Source organism: Carcharhinus amblyrhynchos, unplaced genomic scaffold (genome assembly GCF_965287045.1).
Source record: "Carcharhinus amblyrhynchos unplaced genomic scaffold, sCarAmb.v2.hapA chromosome_1056, whole genome shotgun sequence".
Classification (NCBI taxonomy): Eukaryota; Metazoa; Chordata; class Chondrichthyes; order Carcharhiniformes; family Carcharhinidae; genus Carcharhinus; species Carcharhinus amblyrhynchos.
Window position 1 is genome coordinate 1 of NW_027650796.1, and position 26,652 is coordinate 26,652.

At 58.2% G+C, this 26,652-nt stretch overlaps 1 protein-coding gene across 1 annotated transcript; it reads left to right on the plus strand.

The window, feature by feature from the left end:
* Positions 1–535: 535 nt before the first annotated feature.
* Positions 536–24,681, plus strand: LOC145340477 (pecanex-like protein 3; the record flags this gene model as incomplete). Its single annotated transcript, XM_080184946.1, has 14 exons — positions 536–713; positions 2,373–2,481; positions 3,566–3,695; positions 4,825–4,883; positions 5,728–5,943; positions 7,635–7,888; positions 11,905–12,135; positions 14,662–14,765; positions 16,963–17,113; positions 17,835–18,065; positions 18,759–19,033; positions 20,153–20,337; positions 21,145–21,572; positions 24,215–24,681. Coding segments are annotated over 14 exons (2,722 nt in total), but the record flags the coding sequence as incomplete, so codon positions are not given.
* Between the last annotated feature and the right edge of the window lie 1,971 nt (positions 24,682–26,652).

Sequence of the window (26,652 nt, forward strand, 5' to 3'; positions counted from 1 at the left end):
AAAGGTCTAATGCACCCCCACCCCCACCCCCACCCCCACCCCCACCCCCACCCCCGTCACTGTCCTGGGCCGACATTTCGTCCCGGCGAGAGAGGGGGAGAAAGACAACAGATGGATATTGGGGTGGGGGGGGGGGGAGTGGCGATGATCTTGTGGGATCTTGCTGTGCATAAATGGCTGCCGCCTTTCCGCCATGGCAGCAGTGTCTGGGAAAACCATTCTGGGAGTGGGGAGTTCTGTTTGTGACGAGCAGTGATTGTCACATCGGGCAATGCTGCACCACCCCCCTCCCCCCCCCCCCCACCAACACCCCCAAACCTGGTGTGGCGTTTCCCCCCCCCCCCCCCGGGTGCAGCACTCCATCCCCATCCACCCAGTGCAGCGCTGTCCCCCCCCACCCTTCCCAGTGTGATGTGGCCTTCCCCTGGTGCCTCCGCTCTCCCCCCCCTGCACCCCCATCATTACTGTTGGGTTTGTGTTTCCAATCTGGTGTTTTAACTTCTTTATTTTCTCTCTCCCACCCCCCCCCCCGCAGTATTGACCCCCTCTTCATTACCGTGGCTGGGCTGAAGCTTCTTCGCTCCTCGTTCTGCTGCCCCTGTCACCAGTACGTGACCCTCAGCTTCACCGTCCTCTTCTTCCGCTTTGACTACAGCCACTGCTCCGAGACTTTCCTGCTAGACTATTACTTCATGTCAATCATCTGCAGCAAGGCAAGTGTAAAACCCCACGCCTCACACTGTGGAGGGAGCATTGCTCTGTATCTACCCCGTGCTGTACCTGTCCTGGGAGTGTTTGATGGGGGACAGTGTAGAGGGAGCTTTACTCTGTCTCTAACCCCGTGCTGTCCCTGTCCTGGGAGTGTTTGATGGGGGGACAGTGTAGAGGGAGCTTTACTCTGTATCTAACCCCGTGCTGTCCCTGTCCTGGGAGTGTTTGATGGGGGGGACAGTGTCGAGGGAGCTTTACTCTGTGTCTAACCCCGTGCTGTACCTGTCCTGGGAGTGTTTGATGGGGGGGACAGTGTCGAGGGAGCTTTACTCTGTGTCTAACCCCGTGCTGTACCTGTCCTGGGAGTGTTTGATGGGGACAGTGTAGAGGAGCTTTACTCTGTATCTAACCCCGTGCTGTACCTGTCCTGGGAGTGTTTGATGGGGGGGACAGTGTAGAGGGAGCTTTACTCTGTATCTAACCCCGTGCTGTACCTGTCCTGGGAGTGTTTGATGGGGGGGACAGTGTAGAGGGAGCTTTACTCTGTATCTAACCCCGTGCTGTACCTGTCCTGGGAGTGTTTGATGGGGGACAGTGTAGAGGGAGCTTTACTCTGTATCTAACCCCGTGCTGTCCCTGTCCTGGGAGTGTTTGATCGGGGGGACAGTGTAGAGGGAGCTTTACTCTGTATCTAACCCCGTGCTGTACCTGTCCTGGGAGTGTTTGATGGGGACAGTGTAGAGGGAGCTTTACTCTGTATCTAACCCTGTGCTGTACCTGTCCTGGGAGTGTTTGATGGGGGGACAGTGTAGAGGGAGCTTTACTCTGTATCTAACCCCATGCTGTACCTGTCCTGGGAGTGTTTGATGGGGGGACAGTGTAGAGGGAGCTTTACTCTGTATCTAACCCCGTGCTGTACCTGTCCTGGGAGTATTTGATGGGGGACAGTGTAGAGGGAGCTTTACTCTGTATCTAACCCCGTGCTGTACCTGTCCTGGGATGGGGGACAGTGTAGAGGGAGCTTTACTCTGTATCTAACCCCGTGCTGTACCTGTCCTGGGAGTGTTTGATGGGGGGACAGTGTAGAGGGAGCTTTACTCTGTATCTAACCCCGTGCTGTCCCTGTCCTGGGAGTGTTTGATGGGGGGACAGTGTAGAGGGAGCTTTACTCTGTATCTAACCCCGTGCTGTACCTGTCCTGGGAGTATTTGATGGGGGACAGTGTAGAGGGAGCTTTACTCTGTATCTAACCCCGTGCTGTACCTGTCCTGGGATGGGGGACAGTGTAGAGGGAGCTTTACTCTGTATCTAACCCCGTGCTGTACCTGTCCTGGGAGTGTTTGATGGGGGGACAGTGTAGAGGGAGCTTTACTCTGTATCTAACCCCGTGCTGTCCCTGTCCTGGGAGTGTTTGATGGGGGGACAGTGTAGAGGGAGCTTTACTCTGTATCTAACCCCGTGCTGTACCTGTCCTGGGAGTGTTTGATGGGGGACAGTGTAGAGGGAGCTTTACTCTGTATCTAACCCCGTGCTGTACCTGTCCTGGGAGTGTTTGATGATAACCCTCTCTCTTCCAAGTCTCTTGTCCCACCTGGGAATGAAGCTGATGTATGTTGCGGTACGTGTTGAGAGGTTTAACAGTGACTCTTGCCTGTTTGCAGCTCTGGGACTTGCTGTATAAGCTGCGATTTGTGCTAACCTACATCGCTCCGTGGCAGATCACGTGGGGCTCTGCCTTCCATGCCTTCGCCCAGCCGTTCGCTGTTCCCCGTATCCTTTCTGTTTACCGCCATTGATGGCACGTTGCCAAGAGTGGGGGGGGAGGTTTGGAAACATTATTCCATCTACAGCGGGGTCAGGATGTGGGAGTGTAGAAACAATCATCAGGGGACAGAGACAGATCAGTGACATGGCAGGAACACGACAGGAATAACTTTGACACAAAGACGTGTGGGGTGTGACACTCAGATGGCTGAATGACATAAAGCCATACAAGCCAAATGGCACAATTTTAACAGGAGTGCACTGCTGGGACAGTGGGTTAGCACGGCTGCCTCACAGCGCCAAGGACCCAGGTTTGATTCCTGGCTTTGGGTCACTGTCTGTGTGGAGTCTGCACATTCTCCCCGTGTCTGTGTGGGTTTCCTCCAGGCGCTCCAGTTTCCCCCCACAGTCCGAAAGATGTGTAGGTTAGGGTGGATTGGCCGTGCTGAATTGCCCCTTAGTGTCCAAAGATGTGCAGGGTAAGGGAGGATTGGCTGGGTAAATGTATGGCAGGTCTAAGCATATTCACCGGAGTTTGGAAGAGTGAGAGGGGATCTGATAGAAACTTATAAAATTCTAACAGGGTCAGACAGGGTAGATTCAGAAAGAATGTTCCCCATGGTGGGGGGAGCCCAGAACTAGGGGGTCAGAGTTTGAGGATTCGGGGTAAACCTTTTAGGACTGAGGTGAGGGGAAATTTCTTCACCCAGAGTGTGGTGGAATTCACTCCCACAGAAAGTAGTTGAGGCCAAAACGTTGTGTGATTTCAGGAAGGAATTAGATATCACTCTTGGGGCTAAAGGGATTGAGGGATATGGGGGGGGGATCAGGATATTGAACTGGGTGATCAGCCATGATCGGAACGAATGGTGGAGCAGGATTGAATGGCCTCATCCTGCTTCTAGTTTCTATCAATCTCTCTCCTATCACATTTACAATGGCAATCCGATTGGAGAGCAGAACAGGCTCGAAGGGCCGAATGGCCTGCTTTTTTATTTCTATGTTTATTTGTGGTGTCTCTGACCAGCAGCCGGCCTTCTCGGCTAACCGTGGCCCCTGTGTAACCTCCTTAACCGGCGGCTCCATCCAGATTCAGCAATGCTTTTTGTCCAGGCTGTACTCTCGGCCCTTGTCTCCACCCCTCTGAACCCCCTCCTCGGCAGCGCAGTGTTCATCACCTCCTACGCCCGGCCGGTCAAATTCTGGGAGCGGGATTACAAGTAAGCAGCGCGCGGCCTCAAACTTTCCCGCCTTCCAGGCAAAGGGGGCTCAGCGTCCCTCCATCTGTGTTTACTGGGAGTGAAAGGGGCAGGATATTCCTGACCCTGTCCCGCAAACAGGATTAAAGGGGTGAACCCCACCCCCCAGACGATGAGGCTGCCCTCTTGCGCTCAGCTGTACCTGAAGTGTGGTCCCTTTAACAGCTGGTTTTGTCTCCGCGCTTCGGGGTTTTAAAATGCACTTGCGCAGGGAGTACACAGATTGCAACATTTGTAACAAGGACCAAGCATCGGGATTGTTTTGGTAACAGGCTTTGCAGGCTTTTAAATTCTGACAGCCTATCAGTTTAAAGAAGCTGTCAGGACCCTATCAAATTTGGATTTGATATTGTTGAGAACATCAGACCAATCCTGCATTGGAAAGTTAATTAGATCATCAGAGTTATACAGAGGAACTCGACTGCCTACCTGCAGTCCAGCTGAAGAGCTGTCACCTCTCAACACCTAGAGAGGGAAAGAGTGACTCCCTGCCATCTTAGAATCTCTCTTAACTCCCCATCTATCCATCGAAGGGTACCAAAATCCAAGAGCTTAAGGGCAGCGGAATCAACAGAAGAATTCCAGAGATTTTTCAAAGCTAAGACACCTGGTTGTATTTTTTTTTCCCAGAGTGACTAAATTTTTGTTATTACCTTTTTTGGGTGATGAATGATCCATATATTTATTTGAACAGCATTCCCACAGTATCTTAATTTTGCTTGTTTGGTTAAAGCTCCAGGTTGGTTAAACAAATAACTGGTTAATTATCCTCGAGTGTAACGTATTTCCGTTAATGAACCTCTGAATGTTAATGAGGAACATTTAGCAGCTCCCCAAACATTTCTAACAGGTTGTGAAGCGAGGTGGCCCTCTTGGGGGAATTCGGCTTGGTTTCTCAAATTTGGGGCCAACCCCTGCGTGGTAACACTGAGCAACACGAAGATTTCTACTGTTTCACCCGTGCTTGCCGTTCCCCATCAGCCCCTCTGGCAGGCCGTTGTGGCGAGTTCTGTCTTCATTCACTGTTACTGGGCAGTCAACTGACTCGCTTTCCTCTCTCTCTCTCCTCTTTCTCTCCCTTTCTGTTTAGCACCAAGCGAGTCGACCACTCCAACACTCGACTGGCCACACAGCTGGACAGGAATCCAGGTACTTGTTGGTTAACTTGACGGGTGTCTGGGCGGGGTTTGCAGTTGTCTGATAAATTGATTTGATTTATTACAGTCACATGTACTGGGACACAGTGAAAAGTACTGTTTCTTGCGCACTATACAGACAAAGCATACCGTTCATAGAGAAGGAAAGGAGAGGGTGCAGAATGTAGTGTTACAGTCACAGCGAGGGTGTAGAGAAAGATCAACTCAATGCGAGGTAGGTCCATTCAAAAGTCTGACAGCAGCAGGGAAGAAGCTGTTCTTGAGTCGGTCGGTACGGGGACCTCAGACTTTTGTATCTTTTTCCCGATGGAAGAAGGTGGAAGAGAGAATGTCCGGGGTGTGTGGGGTCCTTATTTATACTGGCTGCTTTTCCCCGAGGCAGCGTTTCTTAGTGTTACAAGTAGGCTTACATTAACACTGCAATGGAGTTACTGTGACAATCCCCCAGTCGCCCACACTCTGGTGCCTGTTTGTGTTACACCGAGGGAGAATTTAGCACCTAACCAGCACGTCTTTCAGACTGTGGGAGGAAACCAGAGCATGTGGAAGAAACCCACGCAGACACGGGGAGAACATGCAGACTCCACACAGACAGTGACCCAAGCCGGGAATCGAACCCGGGTCCCTGGCGCTGTGGGACCGCAGTGTATAATGGTGGCACAGTGGTTAGTCTGCCCAGCCCCTTGACTTGAGCTCTGTCCAGACCCTGACCCTGAGGAGGGGAGGGAGTAGGTGCTCCGTGCTGGTGGGTGTACTGTGGACCCAGTGCAGCGGGAGGGAGGGACGGGAGGCTGGGTCGGGGGAAACTCTCTCTAACTGCAGGCGTTGTGTTTCAGGGGCTGACGACAACAACCTCAACTCCATCTTCTACGAGCACCTGACCCGCTCGCTGCAGCACAGCCTGTGCGGAGACTTGATGCTGGGCCGCTGGGGTAACCATGCCATGGGCGACTGCTTCATCCTGGCCTCGGACTACCTGAACGCCCTGGTGCACCTGATCGAGATCGGCAATGGCATTGTCACCTTCCAGCTGCGAGGCCTGGAGTTCCGAGGTACTTACCCTTCCATCCGGCCCCCTCCCTCTCCCCGTCCCTGTGCCAAGCCTCCCCCGGCTGCTGGGGAATATCCCGTAATCCAGAGACGCCAGCTTAATGCTCTGGGAGCTGGGACAAGGATTCAAATCCCACCGGTGGAATCATAGAATCCTGACAGTGCAGGAAGAAGCCATTCGGCCCATTGAGTCTGTTCCGCCCACGATCCCACCCAGGCTGTACCCTCGTAACTCCACTTAGTTACCCCCACTAATCCCCTGACACCAAGGACAATTTAGCACAGCCAATCCATGGACTGTGGGAGGAAACCCATGCAGACACGGGGAGAATGTGCAGACTCCACACGCAGTGACCCAAGCTGGGAATCGAACCCAGGTCACTGGCGCTGTGAGACAGCAGTGCTAACCCACTGTGTGAACCCGGGTCCCTGGGCACTGTGAGACAGCAGTGCTAACCCACTGTGTGAACCTGGGTCACTGGGCGCTGTGAGACAGCAGTGCTAACCCACTGTGTGAACCCCGGGTCCCTGGGCGCTGTGAGACAGCAGTGCTAACCCACTGTGTGAACCCGGGTCCCTGGGCGCTGTGAGACAGCAGCGCTAACCCACTGTGTGAACCCGGGTCACTGGCGCTGTGAGACAGCAGCGCTAACCCACTGTGTGAACCCGGGTCCCTGGGCGCTGTGAGACAGCAGTGCTAACCCACTGTGTGAACCCGGGTCCCTGGGCGCTGTGAGGGAGCAGCGCTAACCCACTGTGTGAACCCGGGTCCCTGGGTGCTGTGAGACAGCAGTGCTAACCCACTGTGTGAACCCGGGTCCCTGGGCGCTGTGAGACAGCAGCGCTAACCCACTGTGTGAACCCGGGTCCCTGGGTGCTGTGAGACAGCAGTGCTAACCCACTGTGTGAACCCGGGGTCCCTGGGTGCTGTGTGGCAGCAGCGCTAACCCACTGTGTGAACCCGGGTCCCTGGGCGCTGTGAGACAGCAGTGCTAACCCACTGTGTGAACCCGGGTCCCTGGGCACTGTGAGACAGCAGTGCTAACCCACTGTGTGAACCCGGGTCCCTGGGCGCTGTGAGACAGCAGTGCTAACCCACTGTGTGAACCCGGGTCCCTGGGCGCTGTGAGACAGCAGTGCTAACCCACTGTGTGAACCCGGGTCCCTGGGCACTGTGAGACAGCAGTGCTAACCCACTGTGTGAACCCGGGTCCCTGGGCACTGTGAGACAGCAGTGCTAACCCACTGTGTGAACCCGGGTCCCTGGGCGCTGTGAGACAGCAGTGCTAACCCACTGTGTGAACCCGGGTCCCTGGGCGCTGTGAGACAGCAGTGCTAACCCACTGTGTGAACCCGGGTCCCTGGGCACTGTGAGACAGCAGTGCTAACCCACTGTGTGAACCCGGGTCCCTGGGCGCTGTGAGACAGCAGCGCTAACCCACTGTGTGAACCCGGGTCCCTGGGTGCTGTGAGACAGCAGCGCTAACCCACTGTGTGAACCCGGGTCCCTGGGCGCTGTGAGACAGCAGCGCTAACCCACTGTGCTGCCCATATCGCTGTGCCACCCTGTCAGGTTGGTGCCTGTGTCTGTGGATTGTCAGAAGGGGGGATTTTCAGTTGAGTCCCCCGGTTTGGGGGTGGGTTTACCAGCCACCCTGTGGTTTTACCTGTGTGTCTCCCTGTTCCCCAACAGGCACCTACTGCCAGCAGCGAGAGGTGGAGGCTATTACGGAGGGTGTGGAGGAGGACGAGGGCTGCTGCTGCTGTGAACCTGGTCACCTGCCCCACATGCTGTCCTTCAACGCTGCCTTTGGACAGCGCTGGCTGGCCTGGGAGGTGGCTGCGACCAAGTACGTCCTGGAGGGTTACAGCATCAGTGACAACAACGCTGCTTCCATGCTGCAAGTATTCGATCTTCGCAAGATCCTCATCACCTACTACGTCAAGGTACTGCGGTAGTGGGGCTAATCGGGGGGCGGGGGGGGGGGTCCCGATCTCCGAACTGGAACCCAGCCCTTCCACACTGCACCACGGGGTTAATCGGGGGGGGGGGTCCCCGATCTCCGAACTGGAACCCAGCCCCTCCACACTGCACCACAGGGCTAATCGGGGAGTTCCCGATCTCCGAACCGGAACCCCAGCCCCTCCACACTGCACCACGGGGCTAATCGGGGGGGGGTCCCCGATCTCCGAACCGGAACCCAGCCCCTCCACACTGCACCACGGGGCTAATCGGGGGGGGGTCCCCGATCTCCGAACCGGAACCCAGCCCCTCCACACTGCACCACGGGGTTCATCGGGGGGTCTCCGATCTCCGAACCGGAACCCAGCCCCTCCACACTGCACCACAGGGTTAATCGGGGAGTTCCCGATCTCCGAACCGGAACCCAGCCCCTCCACACTGCACCACAGGGTTAATCGGGGAGTTCCCGATCTCCGAACCGGAACCCAAGCTGGGAATCGAACCCGGGTCCCTGGCGCTGTGAGACAGCAGTGTTAACCCACTGTGTCACTGTGCCCCTGGGAATTGAACCCGGGTCCCTGGCGCTGTGAGACAGCAGTGTTAACCCACTGTGTCACCGTGCCCCCGGGAATCGAACCCGGGTCCCTGGCTCTGTGAGACAGCAGTGTTAACCCACTGTGTCACTGTGCCCCTGGGAATCGAACCCGGGTCCCTGGCGCTGTGAGACAGCAGTGTTAACCCACTGTGTCACCGTGTCCCCGGGAATCGAACCCGGGTCCCTGGCGCTGTGAGGCAGCAGTGTTAACCCACTGTGTCACCGTGCCCCCGGGAATCGAACCCGGGTCCCTGGCTCTGTGAGGCAGCAGTGTTGACCCACTGTGTCACCGTGCCCCCGGGAATCGAACCCGGGTCCCTGGCTCTGTGAGGCAGCAGTGTTAACCCACTGTGTCACCGTGTCCCCGGGAATCGAACCCGGGTCCCTGGCGCTGTGAGACAGCAGTGTTAACCCACTGTGTCACCGTGCCCCCGGGAATCGAACCCGGGTCCCTGGCTCTGTGAGACAGCAGTGTTAACCCACTGTGTCACCGTGACCCCGGGAATCGAACCCGGGGTCCCTGGCGCTGTGAGACAGCAGTGTTAACCCACTGTGTCACCGTGTCCCCGGGAATCGAACCCGGGTCCCTGGCGCTGTGAGACAGCAGTGCTAACCCACTGTGTCACCGTGCTGCTCCAACCTCTGAACCCATCCAGGACACTTGGAGGAGCCCAGATATTAGACCCTTCCCCTGCCTGCCCTGAGACATGGGCTGGATAATTTGCATTTCTGTAGCTCCTTGAGCATCCCAAGGCACTAGAGGGGGGGCTTAATTCAGACAGTGAGCAAGAGAATGAGATTCGTCAGACAGATAACCATTACTAGGGTGCTATTGGGACTTGATGGATTGAGTTATAAGGAGAGGCTGGATAGTCTGGGACTTTTTCCTCTGGAGTGTAGGAGGCTGAGGGGTGATCTTATAGAGATCTATAAAATAATGAGGGGCACAGATCAGCTAGATAGTCAATATCTTTTCCCAAAGGTAGGGGAGTCTAAAACTAGAGGGCAGAGGTTTAAGGTGAGAGGGGAGAGATACATAAGTGTCCAGAGGGGCAATTTTTTCATACAGAGGGTGGTGAGTGTCTAGAACGAGCTGCCAGAGGGAGTAGTAGAGGCGGGTACAATTCTGTCTTTTAAAAAGCATTTAGACAGTTACACGGGTAAGATGGGTATAGAGGGATATTGGCCAAATGTGGGCAATTGGGACTAGCTTTAGGGTTTAAAAAAAAGGGAAGGTATGGACAAGTCACGGGATAAGTGATATTATCAATCGCTGTCAAACACTCCCAGGACAGGGACAGCACGGGGTTAGATACAGAGTAAAGCTCCCTCTACACTGTCCCCCCATCAAACACTCCCAGGACAGGGACAGCAAGGGGTTAGGTACAGAGTAAATCTCCCTCTACACTGTCCCCCCATCAAACACTCCCAGGACAGGTACAGCACGGGGTTAGATACAGAGTAAAGCTCCCTCTACACTGTCCCCCCCATCAAACACTCCCAGGACAGGTACAGCACGGGGTTAGATACAGAGTAAAGCTCCCTCTACACTGTCCCCCATCAAACACTCCCAGGACAGGTACAGCACGGGATTAGATACAGAGTAAAGCTCCCTCTACACTGTCCCCCATCAAACACTCCCAGGACAGGTACAGCACGGGATTAGATACAGAGTAAAGCTCCCTCTACACTGTCCCCCCATCAAACACTCCCAGGACAGGTACAGCACGGGGTTAGATACAGAGTAAAGCTCCCTCTACACTGTCCCCCCCCATCAAACACTCCCAGGACAGGTACATTTACAGCCAGTTAAGTCCCTTTAGATGGACAGTCACTCGTAGGAAGCCCAACAGACAGCACAGAGAGGCCCACATCTACTGCATACACGGTCAGGTCATTGTTATCTGAGGGATAGATATTGGTCCCCGGACAACGGGAAGAACTCCCTTCCCACTTGTTTTTTCCAGTACTGGCCGTGGAATCTTTTCCACGATTGTCCGAGAGGCGGGTGTGCAGGGATTTAGCTGCCTCTTACGGATGGCTGGTCTGACAGTGCAGCACCTGGACACCCGTGTGGGTCCGAGCTCCACTTGTCTTTTCATGGAGTGTGTGGAACAGTCCTTGTCCCAGGCCTACCAGATCCTGTCCCACAGCTCCGTCAGTGACTGTTTTAGTGCTGCTTCATTCTCTCGTCCTGACATCTCAAAATTCATCAACTTGGCTTCCAGTTCTCACCCCTCCATCACCTTCACCTGGCCCACCTCAGATACTTCCCTTCCCTTGTCCTTTCTGTCTCCGTTTCCAGTAACAGACTAGCACTTTGACAAAGGGTCATCTGGACTCGAAACGTCTCTCCGTACAGACGCTGCTGGTCCTGCTGAGGTTTTTCAGCATTTTACCTTTTGGATTTCAGATTCCAGCATCCGCAGTAATTTACTTTAATCCAGCACTTACAGTGGGAGAGAATCTCAGCCTGGGTTACGTACTGAGAGGTCTGGGGGTGGGCCGCCAACCCACAAACCTGCATCTCAGAGCCAAAGTGCAAGTTTGAGTTGGCAGTAATGTTGGCATAAGTTGTGACCACTCCCTCTGTGTCTCTCCCTCTCCGTCTCTCTACCTCACGCTCTCTCTCCCTCCCTCCCTGTCTCTCTCCCTCTCTCTCTCCCCCCTCCGTCCCTCTCTCTCTCCCTCCCTCGCTCCCCCTCTCTCTCTCCCTCCCTCTCTGTCTCTCTCCCTCCCCCCCTCTCTCTCCCCCCCTCCGTCCCTCCCTCTCCCTCCCTCTCTCTCCCTCCCTCTCCGTCTCTCTCTCTCTCTCTCCCTCCCTCTCTGTCTCTCTCTGTCTGTCTCTCTCTCTCTCTCTCTCTCTCTCTCTCTCCCTCCCTCCCTCCCTGTCTCTCTCTCTCTCTCCCTCCCTCTCTGTCTCTCTGTCTCTCTCTCCCCCTCCCTCCCTGTCTCTCTCTCTCTCTCTCTCCCCCTCCCTCTCTGTCTCTCTCTCCCCCTCCCCTCCCTGTCTCTCTCTCTCTCTCTCTCTCCCCCTCCCTCTCTGTCTCTCTCTCCGCCTCCCTCTCTCTCTCTCTCTCTCTCCCTCCCCCCCGCTCCGTCTCTCTCTCTCTCTCTCTCTCTCCCACTCCCCCCGTCTCTCTCTCTCTCCTCCCCCCCGCTCCGTCTCTCTCTCTCTCTCACTCCCCCCCCCCCCCCCCCCCCGTCTCTCTCTCTCTCTCTCCTTCCCTCTCTCTCTCCCTCCCTCTCCGTCTCTCTCTCTCTCTCTCCCTCTCCGTCTCCGTCTCCGTCTCTCTCTCTCTCTCCCTCCCTCTCCGTCTCTCTCTCTCCCCCTCCCTGTCTCTCCCTCTCTCTCTCTCTCTCTCCCTCCCTCTGTCTCTCCGTCCCTCTCTCTCTCCCCCCCAGAGTATTATCTACTATGTGATCCGTTCTGTGAAGCTGGAGGATTGGGTGAGCAATGAAGCGATCCAGGAGGTGCTACGACCCTGTGCCAGCCCCACCTACGCCGACAGTGACCCGACCTTCAACCACAACATTGATGAAGACTATGACCATCGCATGCAGGGAATCTCCCTGGCCTCCTTCTGTAACGTCTACCTGGACTGGATCCAGTACTGTGCCAGCCGGCGGGAGAAGGTGGGTGCCAGGGCAGGTACGATGGGCCGAATGGCATCTGTGCTGTGTCAGAAAGCGGGAGGAGGCCATTCAGCCCATCTCCTCCACCATTCCATTTCGACCTTGTGTCTCAACTCCATCGTACCCTCACATTTCTGATTGGATTTATTATTGTCACATGTACTGGGATACAGTGAAAAGTATTGTTTCTTGTGCACTGTACAGACAAAGCATACCATTCATAGAGAAGGAAAGGTGAGAATGCAGAATGTAGTGTTACAGTCACAGCGAGGGTGTAGAGAAAGATCAACTTAATGCAAGGTAGGTCCATTCAAAAGTCTGACAGCAGCAGGGAAGAAGCTGTTCTTGAGTTGGTCGGTACGGGACCTCAGACTTTTGTATCTTTTTCCCGATGGAAGAAGGTGGAAGAGAGAATGTCCGGGTGCATGGGGTCCTAAATCATGCCGGCTGCTTTTCCCGAGGCAGCGGGAAGTGTAGACAGTGGATGGGAGGCTGGTTAGTGTTGCCATGGCAGTTGGTGGAATTTGAATTCAATAAAAAATATCTGGGATTAAGAATCTACTGATGACCCATTGTCGGAAAAACCCATCTGGTTCCCTTTAGGGAAGGAAATCTGCCGTCCTTACCCCGGTCTGGCTACATGTGACTCCAGAGACACAGCAATGTGGTTGACTCTCAACTGCCCTCCAAGGGGCAACTAGGGATGGGCAATAAATGCTGACCCAGCCAGGGACACCCATGTCCCAGGAATGAATGGAAAGAATGCTTTGGACTATGTGATAACAGTCTGACTGCTCCATGCTGGTGTTCACACTCAGTGTGACCATACCCTTCCATTCCTCTCTACCTCGTGTGTTTATCCAGCTTCCCCCTTAACTGGTTTGCAGGAATCTACTGGGATGATGTTGACTTTAGTGTTGTTGGAGGGGCCAGATATCTGTCTCTTATTCCCAAACATCTCAAACTGGTGCCTTTAAAAGCAGTGGCCAGATGTGAGTGTCTCTGCTTCCTATCATAGACTCTCTCCAGCACAGAAGGAGGCCATTCAGCCCATCGAGTCTGTTCTGACCGCAATCCCAGCCAGGCCCTATCCCCATAACCCCACTCATTTACCCTGCTAAACCCCTGACACCAGGGTGAATTTAGCATGGTCAATCTGCCTAACCCGCACATCTTTCAGACTGAGAGAGGAAACCCACGCAGACACGAGGAGAATGTGCAGACTCCACACAGACAGTGACCCAAGCCGGGAATCGAACCCGGGTCCCTGGCGCTGTGAGACAGCAGTGTTAACCCACTGTGTCACCGTGCTCCCGGGAATCGAACCCGGGTCCCTGGCGCTGTGAGACAGCAGTGTTAACCCACTGTGTCACCGTGCCCCCGGCGCTGTGAGACAGCAGTGTTAACCCACTGTGTCACCGTGCCCCCGGCGCTGTGAGACAGCAGTGTTAACCCACTGTGTCACCGTGTCCCCGGGAATCGAACCCGGGTCCCTGGCGCTGTGAGACAGCAGTGTTAACCCACTGTGTCACTGTGCCCCCGGGAATCGAACCCGGGTCCCTGGCGCTGTGAGGCAGCAGTGTTAACCCACTGTGTCACCGTGCCCCCGGGAATCGAACCCGGGTCCCTGGCGCTGTGAGGCAGCAGTGTTAACCCACTGTGTCACCGTGTCCCCGGGAATCGAACCCGGGTCCCTGGCGCTGTGAGACAGCAGTGTTAACCCACTGTGTCACTGTGCCCCCGGGAATCGAACCCGGGTCCCTGGCGCTGTGAGACAGCAGTGCTAACCCACTGTGTCACCGTGTCCCCGGGAATCGAACCCGGGTCCCTGGCGCTGTGAGACAGCAGTGTTAACCCACTGTGTCACCGTGTCCCCGGGAATCGAACCCGGGTCCCTGGCTCTGTGAGACAGCAGTGTTAACCCACTGTGTCACCGTGTCCCCGGGAATCGAACCCGGGTCCCTGGCGCTGTGAGACAGCAGTGTTAACCCACTGTGTCACCGTGCCCCCGGGAATCGAACCCGGGTCCCTGGCTCTGTGAGACAGCAGTGTTAACCCACTGTGTCACCGTGTCCCCGGGAATCGAACCCGGGTCCCTGGCGCTGTGAGACAGCAGTGTTAACCCACTGTGTCACCGTGCCCCCGGGAATCGAACCCGGGTCCCTGGCGCTGTGAGACAGCAGTGTTAACCCACTGTGTCACCGTGCCCCCGGGAATCGAACCCGGGTCCCTGGAGTTGTGAGACAGCAGTGTTAACCCACTGTGTCACCGTGCCCCCGGGAATCGAACCCGGGTCCCTGGAGTTGTGAGACCGCAATGTGAACCCACTGTGTTAATCCAGTCGTGGCGATTTCTAATCTGTGGTACAGCACTGAATAGTTTGTCGCCAGTTTAGCAGCTGCAGGTTGAAGTGCATTTCTGGTCTGAGTCAGTGGCTAATGTAACCATCTCTCTCTGTCTCTGCCCTCCCTCGCTCCCCCCACTCACCCCCCCTTCTCCCCCCTTAACCTTTCACCCTCCCTGCAGTCTGTGGAGAGCGATAGGAACTCTCCCCTGGTGACCCTGTGTTTTGGACTCTGCATCCTGGGTCGGAGAGCGCTGGGGACGGCCTCACACAGCATGTCAGCCAGGTAAGTGAGCGAGAGGAGTGGGCGTGCCTCTGTACGTCTCCCCAAACACCCACACCGCTAAGGGAGGGGCGGGGGGCCCGAGAGCTGGGATGTGGTGTGAAGCGAAGGGGGTGGCAGTGATAGTTCCCGCGGAGCTGGGATTTGAGGGTGGGGGTTATGTTGCTGCGGGTGTAAAGCCTTTGAGGCGAGTCTCGTCAGACCTGCCTGGCTGCCATCTGCAGGTCAATCACTTCGACTGGTCTTCACTCTGCCAGGCCAGTTGTGCGATTGGCGTGGGCAGCACAGTGGCACTGCGGTCAGCGCCAGGGACCCGGATTCAATTCCTGGCTTGGGTCACTGTCTGTGCGGAGGTTGCACATTCTCCCCGTGTCTGCTTGGGTTTCCTCCGGGTGCTCTGGTTTTCCTCCCACAGACTGAAGATGTGTAGGTTAGGTGGATTGGCCATGCTAAATTGTCCCTTAGTGTCCAAAGATGTACAGGTTAGGTGGATTGGCCATGCTAAATTGTCCCTTAGTGTCCAAAGATGTACAGGTTAGGTGGATTGGCCATGCTAAATTGTCCCTTAGTGTCCAAAGATGTACAGGTTAGGGTGGATTGGCCATGCTAAATTGTCCCTTAGTGTCCAAAGATGTGCAGGTTAGGTGGATTGGCCATGCTAAATTGTCCCTTAGTGCCCAAAGATGTACAGGTTAGGTGGATTGGCCATGCTAAATTGTCCCTTAGTGCCCAAAGATGTACAGGTTAGGTGGATTGGCCATGCTAAATTGTCCCTTAGTGTCCAAAGATGTACAGGTTAGGGTGGATTGGCCATGCTAAATTCTCCCTTCGTGTCAAGGGGATTAGCAGGGTGCTGTTATGGGGATAGGGGCAGAGTGGGATTGTGCTCAGTGCAGGCTCGATGGGCTGAATGGCCTTCCGTACTATGGGGATTCTGTGATAAATTTGGTCTGTGTCTGAACCTGGGTCATGTCCAAAGGGACATGGGGCCCTGTTTCAGTGAGATGAGTGCAGGCTGAGTCCTCTCTGCCGCAGAGTACCCGCTGCGGACAGCTGTGACTGGTCTTACTGCCACACGCCGTGAGCTTTCCAGGCTGTACGATCCCTGTGGTGAGCTCGGGTTACAGAGATTGATACTGCACCTTCAGCACAACGTCAGCTCTGTTCCAGAGCACGGACACGAGCAACCAGCGTCCCGAAACATTACACCCAGGGGTCAGTTTCAAGGAACATGCTAAAGGGGAAGGAGAGGTTAAAGGAGGGAATTTCAGAGCTTGTCTCCCCCTCCTCCCAAATAACCCAGGGCAGCTGAAGGCACAGCCGCCAATGGCGGAGCGATGGGAATCGGGGGATGCTCGAGAGGCCGGAATTGGAGGAGCGCAGAGATCTCGGAGAGGGTGGAGGAGGTTACAGAGATAGGGAGGGGGTGTAGGGGGCTGGAGGGGGTACAGAGATAGGGAGGGGGTGTAGGGGGCTGGAGGGGGTTACAGAGATAGGGAGGGGGTGTAGGGGGCTGGAGGAGGTTACAGAGATAGGAAGGGGGTGTAGGGGCTGGAGGAGGGTTACAGAGAAAGGGAGGGGGTGTAGGGGCTGGAGGAGGTTATGGAGATAGGGAGGGGGTGTAGGGGGCTGGAGGAGGTTACAGAGATAGAGAGGGGGTGTAGGGGACTGGAGGGAGTTACAGAGATAGGGAGGGGGTGTAGGGGCTGGAGGAGGGTTACAGAGATAGGGAGGGGGTGTAGGGGGCTGGAGGAGGTTACAGAGATAGGGAGGGGGTGTAGGGGGCTGGAGGAGGTTAGAGAGATAGGGAGGGGGTGTAGGGGCTGGAGGGGGTTACAGAGATAGGGAGGGGGTGTAGGGGCTGGAGGAGGTTACAGAGATAGGGAGGGGGTGTAGGGGGCTGGAGGAGGTTACAGAGATAGGGAGGGGGTGTAGGGGGCTGGAGGAGGTTACAGAGATAGGGAGGGGGTGTAGGGGGCTGGAGGAGGGACCATGATGGATGAATTGGGACTTGGAGGGATCTTGGATCCAGTCGGGATAGGGTAGGCGTCAGGACGAGAGGTGCTTCCTGTATCCGAGTGAGAATTCCAGCACAATGTCAGTGATTTATCTCTGGGAATGCTGCCTGGTCTGCAGGGAGTTTTGACACTAATATCCTGCACCTTCCCCCTCTCTCCCTCCCTGTCCCCCCCCTGTGCAGCAGTCTGGAGCCGTTCCTGTACGGGTTACACGCCCTGTTCAAAGGGGATTTCCGTATTACCTGCTCCCGTGACGAGTGGGTGTTTCTCGATATGGAGCTGCTGCAGAAGGTGGTGGCACCGGGGGTCCGTATGTCCCTGAAACTACATCAGGTATGGCAGGGGGTGGAGGGGGCAGGGGGCGGTGTGTGGGGAGGGGGCAGGGGGCGGTGTGTGGGGAGGGGGCAGGGGGCGGTGTGTGGGAGGGGCAGGGGGCGGTGTGTGGGGAGGGGGCAGGGGGCGGTGTGTGGGGAGGGGGCAGGGGGCGGTGTGTGGGGAGGGGGCGGGGTGGGGTTGGTTTAATACCCTCTGAATAAACTGAATCGATGTAATTATTCTCACATACTGGGGTACTGTGAAAAGTAAGAAGTTTAAAGTTTATTTATTAGTGTCACAAGTAGGTTTACATTAACACTAGAATCCCGACAGTGCAGAAAGAGGCCATTCGGCCCATTGAGTCTGTACCGACCACAATCCCACCCAGGCCCTATCCCGTAAGCCCACACATTTACCCTGCTAATCCCTCTGATACTAGGGGTAATTTAGCTTGGCCAATCCCCCTAACTCGCATATCTTTAGATACTAAGGGGCAATTTACCTCCTGTGTGTGGAGTCAGGATATGGGGGTAGGCCTGGGTGGGATTGTGGTCGGTGCAGACTCGATGGGCTGAATGGCCTCCTCCTGCACTGTGGGGATTGTATGATTCTCGGTCAGAGCCGGAGCCACACTGGGCTCTGGGTATGCTTTCTATGGTGTATCTGTGGGTGTTGGTGGGGGGGGGGGGGTGGTGGTTTGTCCTGTGAGTGCTGCCTCTTCATCTGTTCCTGTGCTCAGGACCACTTCACCTCCCCCGATGAGTACGATGACCCGGGCGTGCTGTACGACGCCATCACCAGTAACGAGGAGAAGATGGTGATTTCGCACGAGGGTGACCCGGCCTGGCGTAACGCCATCCTCACCAACACCCACTCGCTGCTGGCACTGCGCCATGTGATGGACGATGGCAGTGACGAGTACAAGATCATCATGCTGAACAAGCGGTACCTGAGCTTCCGAATCATCAAGGTGTGTGTGGAGCGGAGCCCCCCCCCATCCCAATGCGGTGCGGACCCCCCCCACCACAACGCGGTGCGGACCCCCCCTCCCCCCCCAACGCGGTGCAGACCCCCCCCATCCCAACGCGGTGCGGACCCCCCCATCCCAACGCGGTGCGGACCCCCCCATCCCAACGCGGTGCGGACCCCCCCATCCCAACGCGGTGCGGACCCCCCCATCCCAACGCAGTGCGGACCCCCCCATCCCAACGCGGTGCGGACCCCCCCATCCCAACGCGGTGCGGACCCCCCCCACGCGGTGCGGACCCCCCACCCCCCCCCAATGCGGAGCGGGGAGTGCCCCTCCCCTCCCCCCCCCAATGTGGAGCTGACCCCTCCCCCCTCCCCCCCAACGCGGAGCCGACCCCCCCCCACCCCAGCGCGGAGCGGACCCCTCACCCTCCCCCCAATGCGGAGCGGAGCCCCCCCCCCACCACTCCCCAGCGCAGTGCGGACCCCCCCCCCTCCAAGTGGCGCGGATCCCCCCCCCCCCCCCCCCCCCCCACTGCGCTGACCCAGTTACATTCTGCAGAGTGGGGAATCTTCACAGCGGGAGGCCCCCCCCCCCCCAAATCGGATGGGTGATTGTGTTATTGTGAGCTGGGGTTTTTGGGTGTGTGATGACTGTGTCACTGTCTCTCTCCCCCCACCCCCTTTCCTGTAGGTGAACCGGGAGTGCGTGCGGGGCCTGTGGTCAGGCCAGCAGCAGGAGCTGGTGTTCCTGAGGAACCGGAACCCGGAGCGGGGCAGCATCCAGAACGCCAAGCAGGCCCTTCGTAACATGATTAACTCCTCGTGTGACCAGCCCATCGGCTACCCCATCTACGTCTCCCCTCTGACCACCTCATACGCTGGCCAGCACAGCCAGCTCCGCACCATCTGGGGAGCCCCCATCAGCCTGAGGAACATCTCCAGCTGGTTCATCTCCAGCTGGGAAAGGTGAGACTTTCACTGTCACCCCGAATATAGAACCCTGCAGTACACAGAGAGAGGGGCCACCCAGGAATTACCCACTAATCCCTCTAACCTACACATCTCAGGACACTAAGGGGCAATTTAGCACGGCCAATCCACCTAACCCACACATCTTTGGACTGTGGGAGGAAACTGGAGCACCTGGAGGAAACCCACGCAGACATGGGGAGAATGTGCAGACTCCACACACAGTGACCCAAGCTGGGAATCGAACCCGGGTCCCTGGCGCTCTGAAGCAGCAGTGCTAACCCACCGTGCCACCCTATTACCATTCCCACCACTCCCGCTACCACTTCCGGAACCTTCCATTCCTCTAGCAGCGGCCTCCTGGTATTGTCACTGTGCAGGCAACCCAGAGAGTCTGTGTGGGTTTCCTCCCACAGTCTGAAAGATGTGCTGGTTAGGGCGGATTGGCCACGCTAAATTGCCCCTTAGTGTCAGGGGGACTAGCCTGGGTAAATGCATGGGGTTACAGGGATAGGGCCTGGACAGGAGTGTGGTTAGTGCAGAGTTGATGGGCCGAATGGCCTCCTTGTGCGCTGTAGGGATTCTGTGGGTAATGCTCTGGGGACCCGGGTTTGAATCCCAGCACGGCCAACCAGCGCGTCTTTCAGAGTGTGGGAGGAAACCGGAGCACCCGGAGGAAACCCACGCAGACACGGGGAGAACATGCAGACTCCACACAGACAGTGACCCAAAGCCGGGAATCGAACCCGGGTCCCTGGCGCTGTGAGACAAATGATTACAGACCCCAGGCGGCAGGGGTAGGGTGTGATGGTGGTGGGAAGGAAATGGACAGCTCTGTCAAAGAGCCAGCACAGATTTGATGGCCTGAATGGCCTCCTCCTGTGGAGTACGACTCTCTGACAAGCGTAACAATGAGTAATTGCTTTGACGAGGTATCTCAGAGCTGCCGGAAGGAGTCTGTGGGCAGGGCGGGTGTTTGTGAGGTTCGCGGGGTGGGGGGGTTACTTTTTAATGGCAGGGGGTGGGGTTGTGGGGGGGTGGGTGATAAAGCAGGGTATCAGAGTGCCCCCCCCCGACTCTCTCTCTCTCATTTTTGCGTTGTGTTTTCCCCGGCAGGCTGCAGAAGGGGTGTGGAGCCGGCTGTAACAGCGGGGGTAACATTGAGGACTCGGACTGTGGCGGGGGCTCTTCCTCCATCAGTAACAACCCCACCGTCCACATCACTCACAGCAGCACGTCGCAGAGTGGACTGGGGGCTTTAAACCCCCAGGGCCCTGTCACCAGCAGCCAGCCCCAGTCAGGTCAGCTCCCCCCATCTCTGTAACTACCTACACCCCCCCCCCTCCCTATCTCTGTAACCCCCTCCAGTCCCCCACACCCCCCTCCCTATCTCTGTAACCCCCTCCAGCCCCCTACACCCCCTCCCTATCTCTGTAACCCCCTCCAGCCCCCCTACACCCCCTCCCTATCTCTGTAACCCCCTCCAACCACCCTACACCCCCTCCCTATCTCTGTAACCTCCTCCAGCCCCCTACACCCCCCTCCCTATCTCTGTAACCCCCTCCAGCCCCCTACCCCCCCCTCCCTATCTCTGTAAACCCCTCCAGTCCCCTACACCCCCTCCCTATCTCTGTAACCCCCTCCAGCCCCCTACACCCCCTCCCTATCTCTGTAACCCCCTCCAGTCCCCTACACCCCCTCCCTATCTCTGTAACCTCCTCCAGCCCCCTACACCCCCCTCCCTGTCTCTGTAACCCCCTCCAGTCCCCTACACCCCCTCCCTATCTCTGTAACCCCCTCCAGCCCCCTACACCCCCTCCCTATCTCTGTAACCTCCTCCAGCCCCCTACACCCCCTCCCTATCTCTGTAACCTCCTCCAGCCCCCTACACCCCCTCCCTATCTCTGTAACCTCCTCCAGCCCCCCTACACCCCCTCCCTATCTCTGTAACCCCCTCCAGCCCCCTACACCCCCTCCAGCCCCTACACCCCCCTCCCTACTCTTTGTGTATCTAATTTGTGCACTGGGTGATGCTGTCGCGATGTGGAAGGCGCTATACGAATGCAGGCTTGTTGTTGTGCTGTAACGGAAGTTCTTTCTACCAACAGGAAGCGACGGGACCTCGCACGTGGGACCACCATGGACTGTGAGACCCCAGCCCGTCCAGCTCTCGCTCCTGGCTCAGTCGGAGCCTCGGAGAGACGGCAGCAATTCTTTACAAAGGACTCCCTCCATCCAGGGCCTGCTCACTCACAGACTGTCCGCCAGCCAGCTCTCTTTCACCAGCGCGCAGGGTGACCGCTTACCCACGCCCGCTGCCCAGCTGGACACGTCGGGAGCCGCCCGGGTCCTGCACCGCGCCGGCCTGGCCCCCTCGGTCAACTTCACCTACGAGGGCCCCCACGGCAAGTGGAGCCTGCCGGGCAGGCGGGGGCCGAACGGGCTACCGAGCACCGACTGGGACACCGGATCCGGGACCCAGTCCAATGGCAGCGCCATGGGAACACCAGCCAAAGGAAGCCTGCCCAGGTCCCAGGTAGGTTCCCAGTGGGGAGGAGTTTGTGTGGGGCTCCCTCTTGGTTGGCAGGGCGGGGGCGGAATGGCTCCCTCTTTGGGGGGGTGGGGTTGGCTTCTTTTGGGGAGAACGTGCAGATTCCACACAGACAGTGACCCAAAGCTGGGAATCGAACCCGGATCCCTGGCACTGTGAGGCAGCAGTGCTAACCCCCTGTGTGAACCCGGGTCCCTGGGCACTGTGAGACAGCAGCGCTAACCCACTGTGTGAACCCGGGTCCCTGGGCGCTGTGAGACAGCAGTGCTAACCCACTGTGTGAACCCGGGTCCCTGGGCGCTGTGAGACAGCAGTGCTAACCCACTGTGTGAACCCGGGTCCCTGGGCACTGTGAGACAGCAGCGCTAACCCACTGTGTGAACCCGGGTCCCTGGACGCTGTGAGGGAGCAGTGCTAACCCACTGTGTGAACCCGGGTCCCTGGGCACTGTGAGACAGCAGCGCTAACCCACTGTGTGAACCCGGGTCCCTGGGCACTGTGAGACAGCAGTGCTAACCCACTGTGTGAACCCGGGTCCCTGGGCGCTGTGAGGCAGTAGTGCTAACCCACTGTGTGAACCCGGGTCCCTGGGCGCTGTGAGACAGCAGTGCTAACCCACTGTGTGAACCCGGGTCCCTGGGCGCTGTGAGACAGCAGCGCTAACCCACTGTGTGAACCCGGGTCCCTGGGCGCTGTGAGACAGCAGTGCTAACCCACTGTGTGAACCTGGGCGCTGTGAGACAGCAGTGCTAACCCACTGTGTGAACCCGGGTCCCTGGGCGCTGTGAGACAGCAGTGCTAACCCACTGTGTGAACCCGGGTCCCTGGGCGCTGTGAGACAGCAGCGCTAACCCACTGTGTGAACCCGGGTCCCTGGGCGCTGTGAGGCAGCAGTGCTAACCCACTGTGTGAACCCGGGTCCCTGGGCGCTGTGAGGCAGCAGTGCTAACCCACTGTGTGAACCCGGGTCCCTGGGCGCTGTGAGACAGCAGCGCTAACCCACTGTGTGAACCCGGGTCCCTGGGCGCTGTGAGACAGCAGCGCTAACCCACTGTGTGAACCCGGGTCCCTGGGCGCTGTGAGACAGCAGCGCTAACCCACTGTGTGAACCCGGGTCCCTGGGCGCTGTGAGACAGCAGCGCTAACCCACTGTGTGAACCCGGGTCCCTGGGCGCTGTGAGACAGCAGTGCTAACCCACTGTGTGAACCCGGGTCCCTGGGCGCTGTGAGACAGCAGTGCTAACCCACTGTGTGAACCCGGGTCCCTGGGCGCTGTGAGACAGCAGCGCTAACCCACTGTGTGAACCCGGGTCCCTGGGCGCTGTGAGACAGCAGTGCTAACCCACTGTGTGAACCCGGGTCCCTGGGCGCTGTGAGGCAGCAGTGCTAACCCACTGTGTGAACCCGGGTCCCTGGGCGCTGTGAGACAGCAGCGCTAACCCACTGTGTGAACCCGGGTCCCTGGGCGCTGTGAGACAGCAGCGCTAACCCACTGTGTGAACCCGGGTCCCTGGGCGCTGTGAGACAGCAGCGCTAACCCACTGTGTGAACCCGGGTCCCTGGGCGCTGTGAGACAGCAGCGCTAACCCACTGTGTGAACCCGGGTCCCTGGGCACTGTGAGACAGCAGTGCTAACCCACTGTGTGAACCCGGGTCCCTGGGCGCTGTGAGACAGCAGCGCTAACCCACTGTGTGAACCCGGGTCCCTGGGCGCTGTGAGGGAGCAGCGCTAACCCACTGTGTGAACCTGGGTCCCTGGGCGCTGTGAGACAGCAGTGCTAACCCACTGTGTGAACCCGGGTCCCTGGGCACTGTGAGACAGCAGTGCTAACCCACTGTGTGAACCCGGGTCCCTGGGTGCTGTGAGGCAGCAGTGCTAACCCACTGTGTCACCCTTAGGGAGGCGAGTGTAATGTTGGTGTTTGTTGCGAGGGGAATGGGATAAGTCACGGGTAGATAGGTTTCTGATAGACAGGGGAATTAAGGGTTATGGGGAGAGAGCGGGAAAGTGGAACTGATCCACTTCAGATCAGCCATGATCTTATTGAATGGCGGGGCAGGCTCGAGGGGCTAGATGGCCTACTCCTGCTCCTATTTCTTATGTTCTCGTGTAGAGTTTGATAAGTTTTGCTGCACTTACAGATTGATGGTGAGACCATATCTAGGGTGCGGTGTGGAGTTCTGTTCTCCGAAAGGACACGCTTGTATTCAAGGCACTCTTTTCCCCAGGGTGGAAGAATCAATTACTGGGGGGGGGCTCAGGTTTAAGGTGCGAGGGACAAGGTTTAAAGGAGATGTACGAGGCAAGTGTTTTTTACACAGAGGGTGGTGGGTGTCTGGAACTCGCTGCTGGGGGAGGGAGTGGAAGCGGATACAATAGTGAGTTTTAAGGGGCATCTGGACAAACACATGAGTAGGATGGGAATAGAGGGATATGGTCCCCGGAAGGGGAGGGGGCTTTAGTTCAGTCGGGGCAGCATGGTCGGTGCAGGCTTGGAGGGGCCGAAGGGCCTGTTCCTGTGCTGGAATTTTCTCTGTTCTTTGTCTCCAGCCCAGGCTTCATCCCGTGTCTCCTGGGATGGTTTCTCCCCTCTGGTTGATTGCTCTCTCTCTCTCCTCTCTCTAAGGGACCCTGCCCCCAGCTGTGCGACCTAAGCCAAGCCGAGGGATTGTTACCGAGACTGGAGCAGGGACTGCCGGCCGCCATCCCGCTGGCCCGAGGCGGCAGCCGCGATTGGGAGCAGAAGGAGGAGCCGGAGGCTACGGCAGTGCAGTCACTCCTGGACCACCAGTTCTGACCCAGTGGAGGCAGCGGTAGGGGCTGACGTGCCCCCCCCCCTCTCTCTCTCTGTGCACGGCGCTGTACGAGACGCGATCGGGGCCCCCCTCAGCCTCTCCAGCCACCAGGGAGTGGCCACACCTGGACCCTGCCCCAGAGCTGGCTCCTCGGGCCCACTGAAACCAGAACTTTGGCCCCCTGACCCCCCCAGACCTTCTCCGCCACCCCACCAAGAAGAGGTTGGACCTTTCACCAGTCCCCCCGCCCCCCCCAGGCAAGTCTCGGCAATCCGGATACCGAACGGGGAAGTGACTCACGGGTTTGGCTCTGAGCCTGACTGACGGGGGGGGGTTGGGGGTGGGGGGCAGCGGTGACGAGAGTGGGGAGAAAGCACCCCCGAGGCAATGGGTCGCGATTCCCGAACCACCAGTCGGCCCGTAGTGGGGGGGAGGGAGGGAGGGGTGCGCGCGGCTGAGCTGTTCGGACAGACCGTGCCCCAGGTGAACCATCGATATCGTCCGGCTTGCCCCCCCCCACCCCGTGTCGACCCCCCCCCCCCCCTCCCACGGCCCTCAGACCAATGAGGGCAAAACCGCTGCAGGTTCCACCCCCAAACCGCAGTCAGCCGGATCACACACTCACCCCCAGGTAGCAGCTCCCTGCTGGGACCCCCCCCCCCCCCCCCCCCCCCTGCGGAGGGTGGGTTAGCTGCGGTGACAGTGTCTCGGTAAGGTGAGGGGGGGAGGGGGGTGCTGAGTGTCGCTGGTTGGAGATGGAGGTCGCAGCGGGTCTGCCGGGGGGGGGAACTGATCCCATTGCACACAGAACCCCCCTCGCGCGCACACAACAACACTTCCCCAGGGTCCGGCTCAACTGCTTCTCTGTGTATCTGTCTCCTTCCCCCCCCCCCGCCCCAATCCCTCCCTCCCTCCCTCCCTCCCCCCCCCCGATCCCTCCCTCCCCCCCCTCCCCCCCGATCCCTCCCTCCCCCCCCAACCCCCTGATCCCTCCCTCCCTCCCCACCCCCTGATCCCTCCCTCCCCCCCCCCCCAACCCCCCGATCCCTCCCTCCCTCCCCACCCCCCGATCCCTCCCTCCCTCCCTCCCCCCCCCGATCCCCCCCTCCCCCCGATCCCTCTCTCTCCCTCCCTCCCCCCCGATCCCCCTCTCCCTCCCTCCCCCCCGATCCCTCCCTCCCTCCCTCCCTCCCCCCCGATCCCTCCCTCCCCCCCGATCCCCCTCTCCCTCCCTCCCCCTGATCCCCCGATCCCTCCCTCCCCCCCGATCCCTCCCTCCCTCCCTCCCCCCCGATCCCTCCCTCCCTCCCTCCCTCCCCCCCGATCCCTCCCTCCCTCCCCCCCGATCCCCCTCTCCCTCCCTCCCCCTGATCCCCCGATCCCTCCCTCCCCCCCGATCCCTCCCTCCCTCCCCCGATCCCCCCCTCCCCTCTCTCCAGTGAAGAGTGCTGGTATATATTTTGAATCCTTTCCCTCCGGCAGATAGAACCAGCCTGCCCCCGGGGCAGCGAGCTATCGGTGTGATTCTGCTTTGACAATGTGTGGCAGCCCCCTGCTGCATCTCGCCCGTGGGCACACAGGAACCTCGAGGGGGATACCCTTACCCGCTTGAATGCCCGCTGGGGGTGGGCATTCTCATGGACTCGGGCCCCCTGCAGCTGCTGTGTAAGGCAGCCGGTAGGTGCTGTCACATCTCTCTGGGGGTGCGTGACGCCAGGAGCTGTGCCCACCCCCCCCTCCCCCTCCAAACCCCAGTGGCCCATCCCACCGCCATTGTGTCACCCCCATTATCCAGCGCTCGTGCCTGCTGTCGCACTGTCCCTCTCTGACTGGCGGTAACAGGGGACTGGGGAGGGGGGGAGCCGGGGGTGGGGTACATGCAGGGGTGGTCCCTTAGCCTCGGCTGACCCCTCACCCTGCAGGAAACGTGCAGGCGGCCTTGATTCGGGCTGTGGGATGGGGAGGGGGCGGGGAGACTCTCTGCTGCGGTCCTCAGCACACCTCGGAGAGGCAGCCCCTCCCCACAACGGACAATCGTTCTCTCTCAGGTCGGTGCTGGGGGCTGGCTCTCCCCCCTCTCTGACTGGCCCGGGAACAGCTTCCCGCTTTATTTATGTGACTCCCCCCCCCCCTCCCCTGCTCCCTGCCCTGAGGGAGGGGGTGGGGAAGGGAATTCTCCCTCTTCCCTTTCTGTTGATTTGTAGAAAAAAAAGATTCCCAACACTTTTCTGTATATATCTTCCAAAAGAAAAACAAAATATTGTCGAGT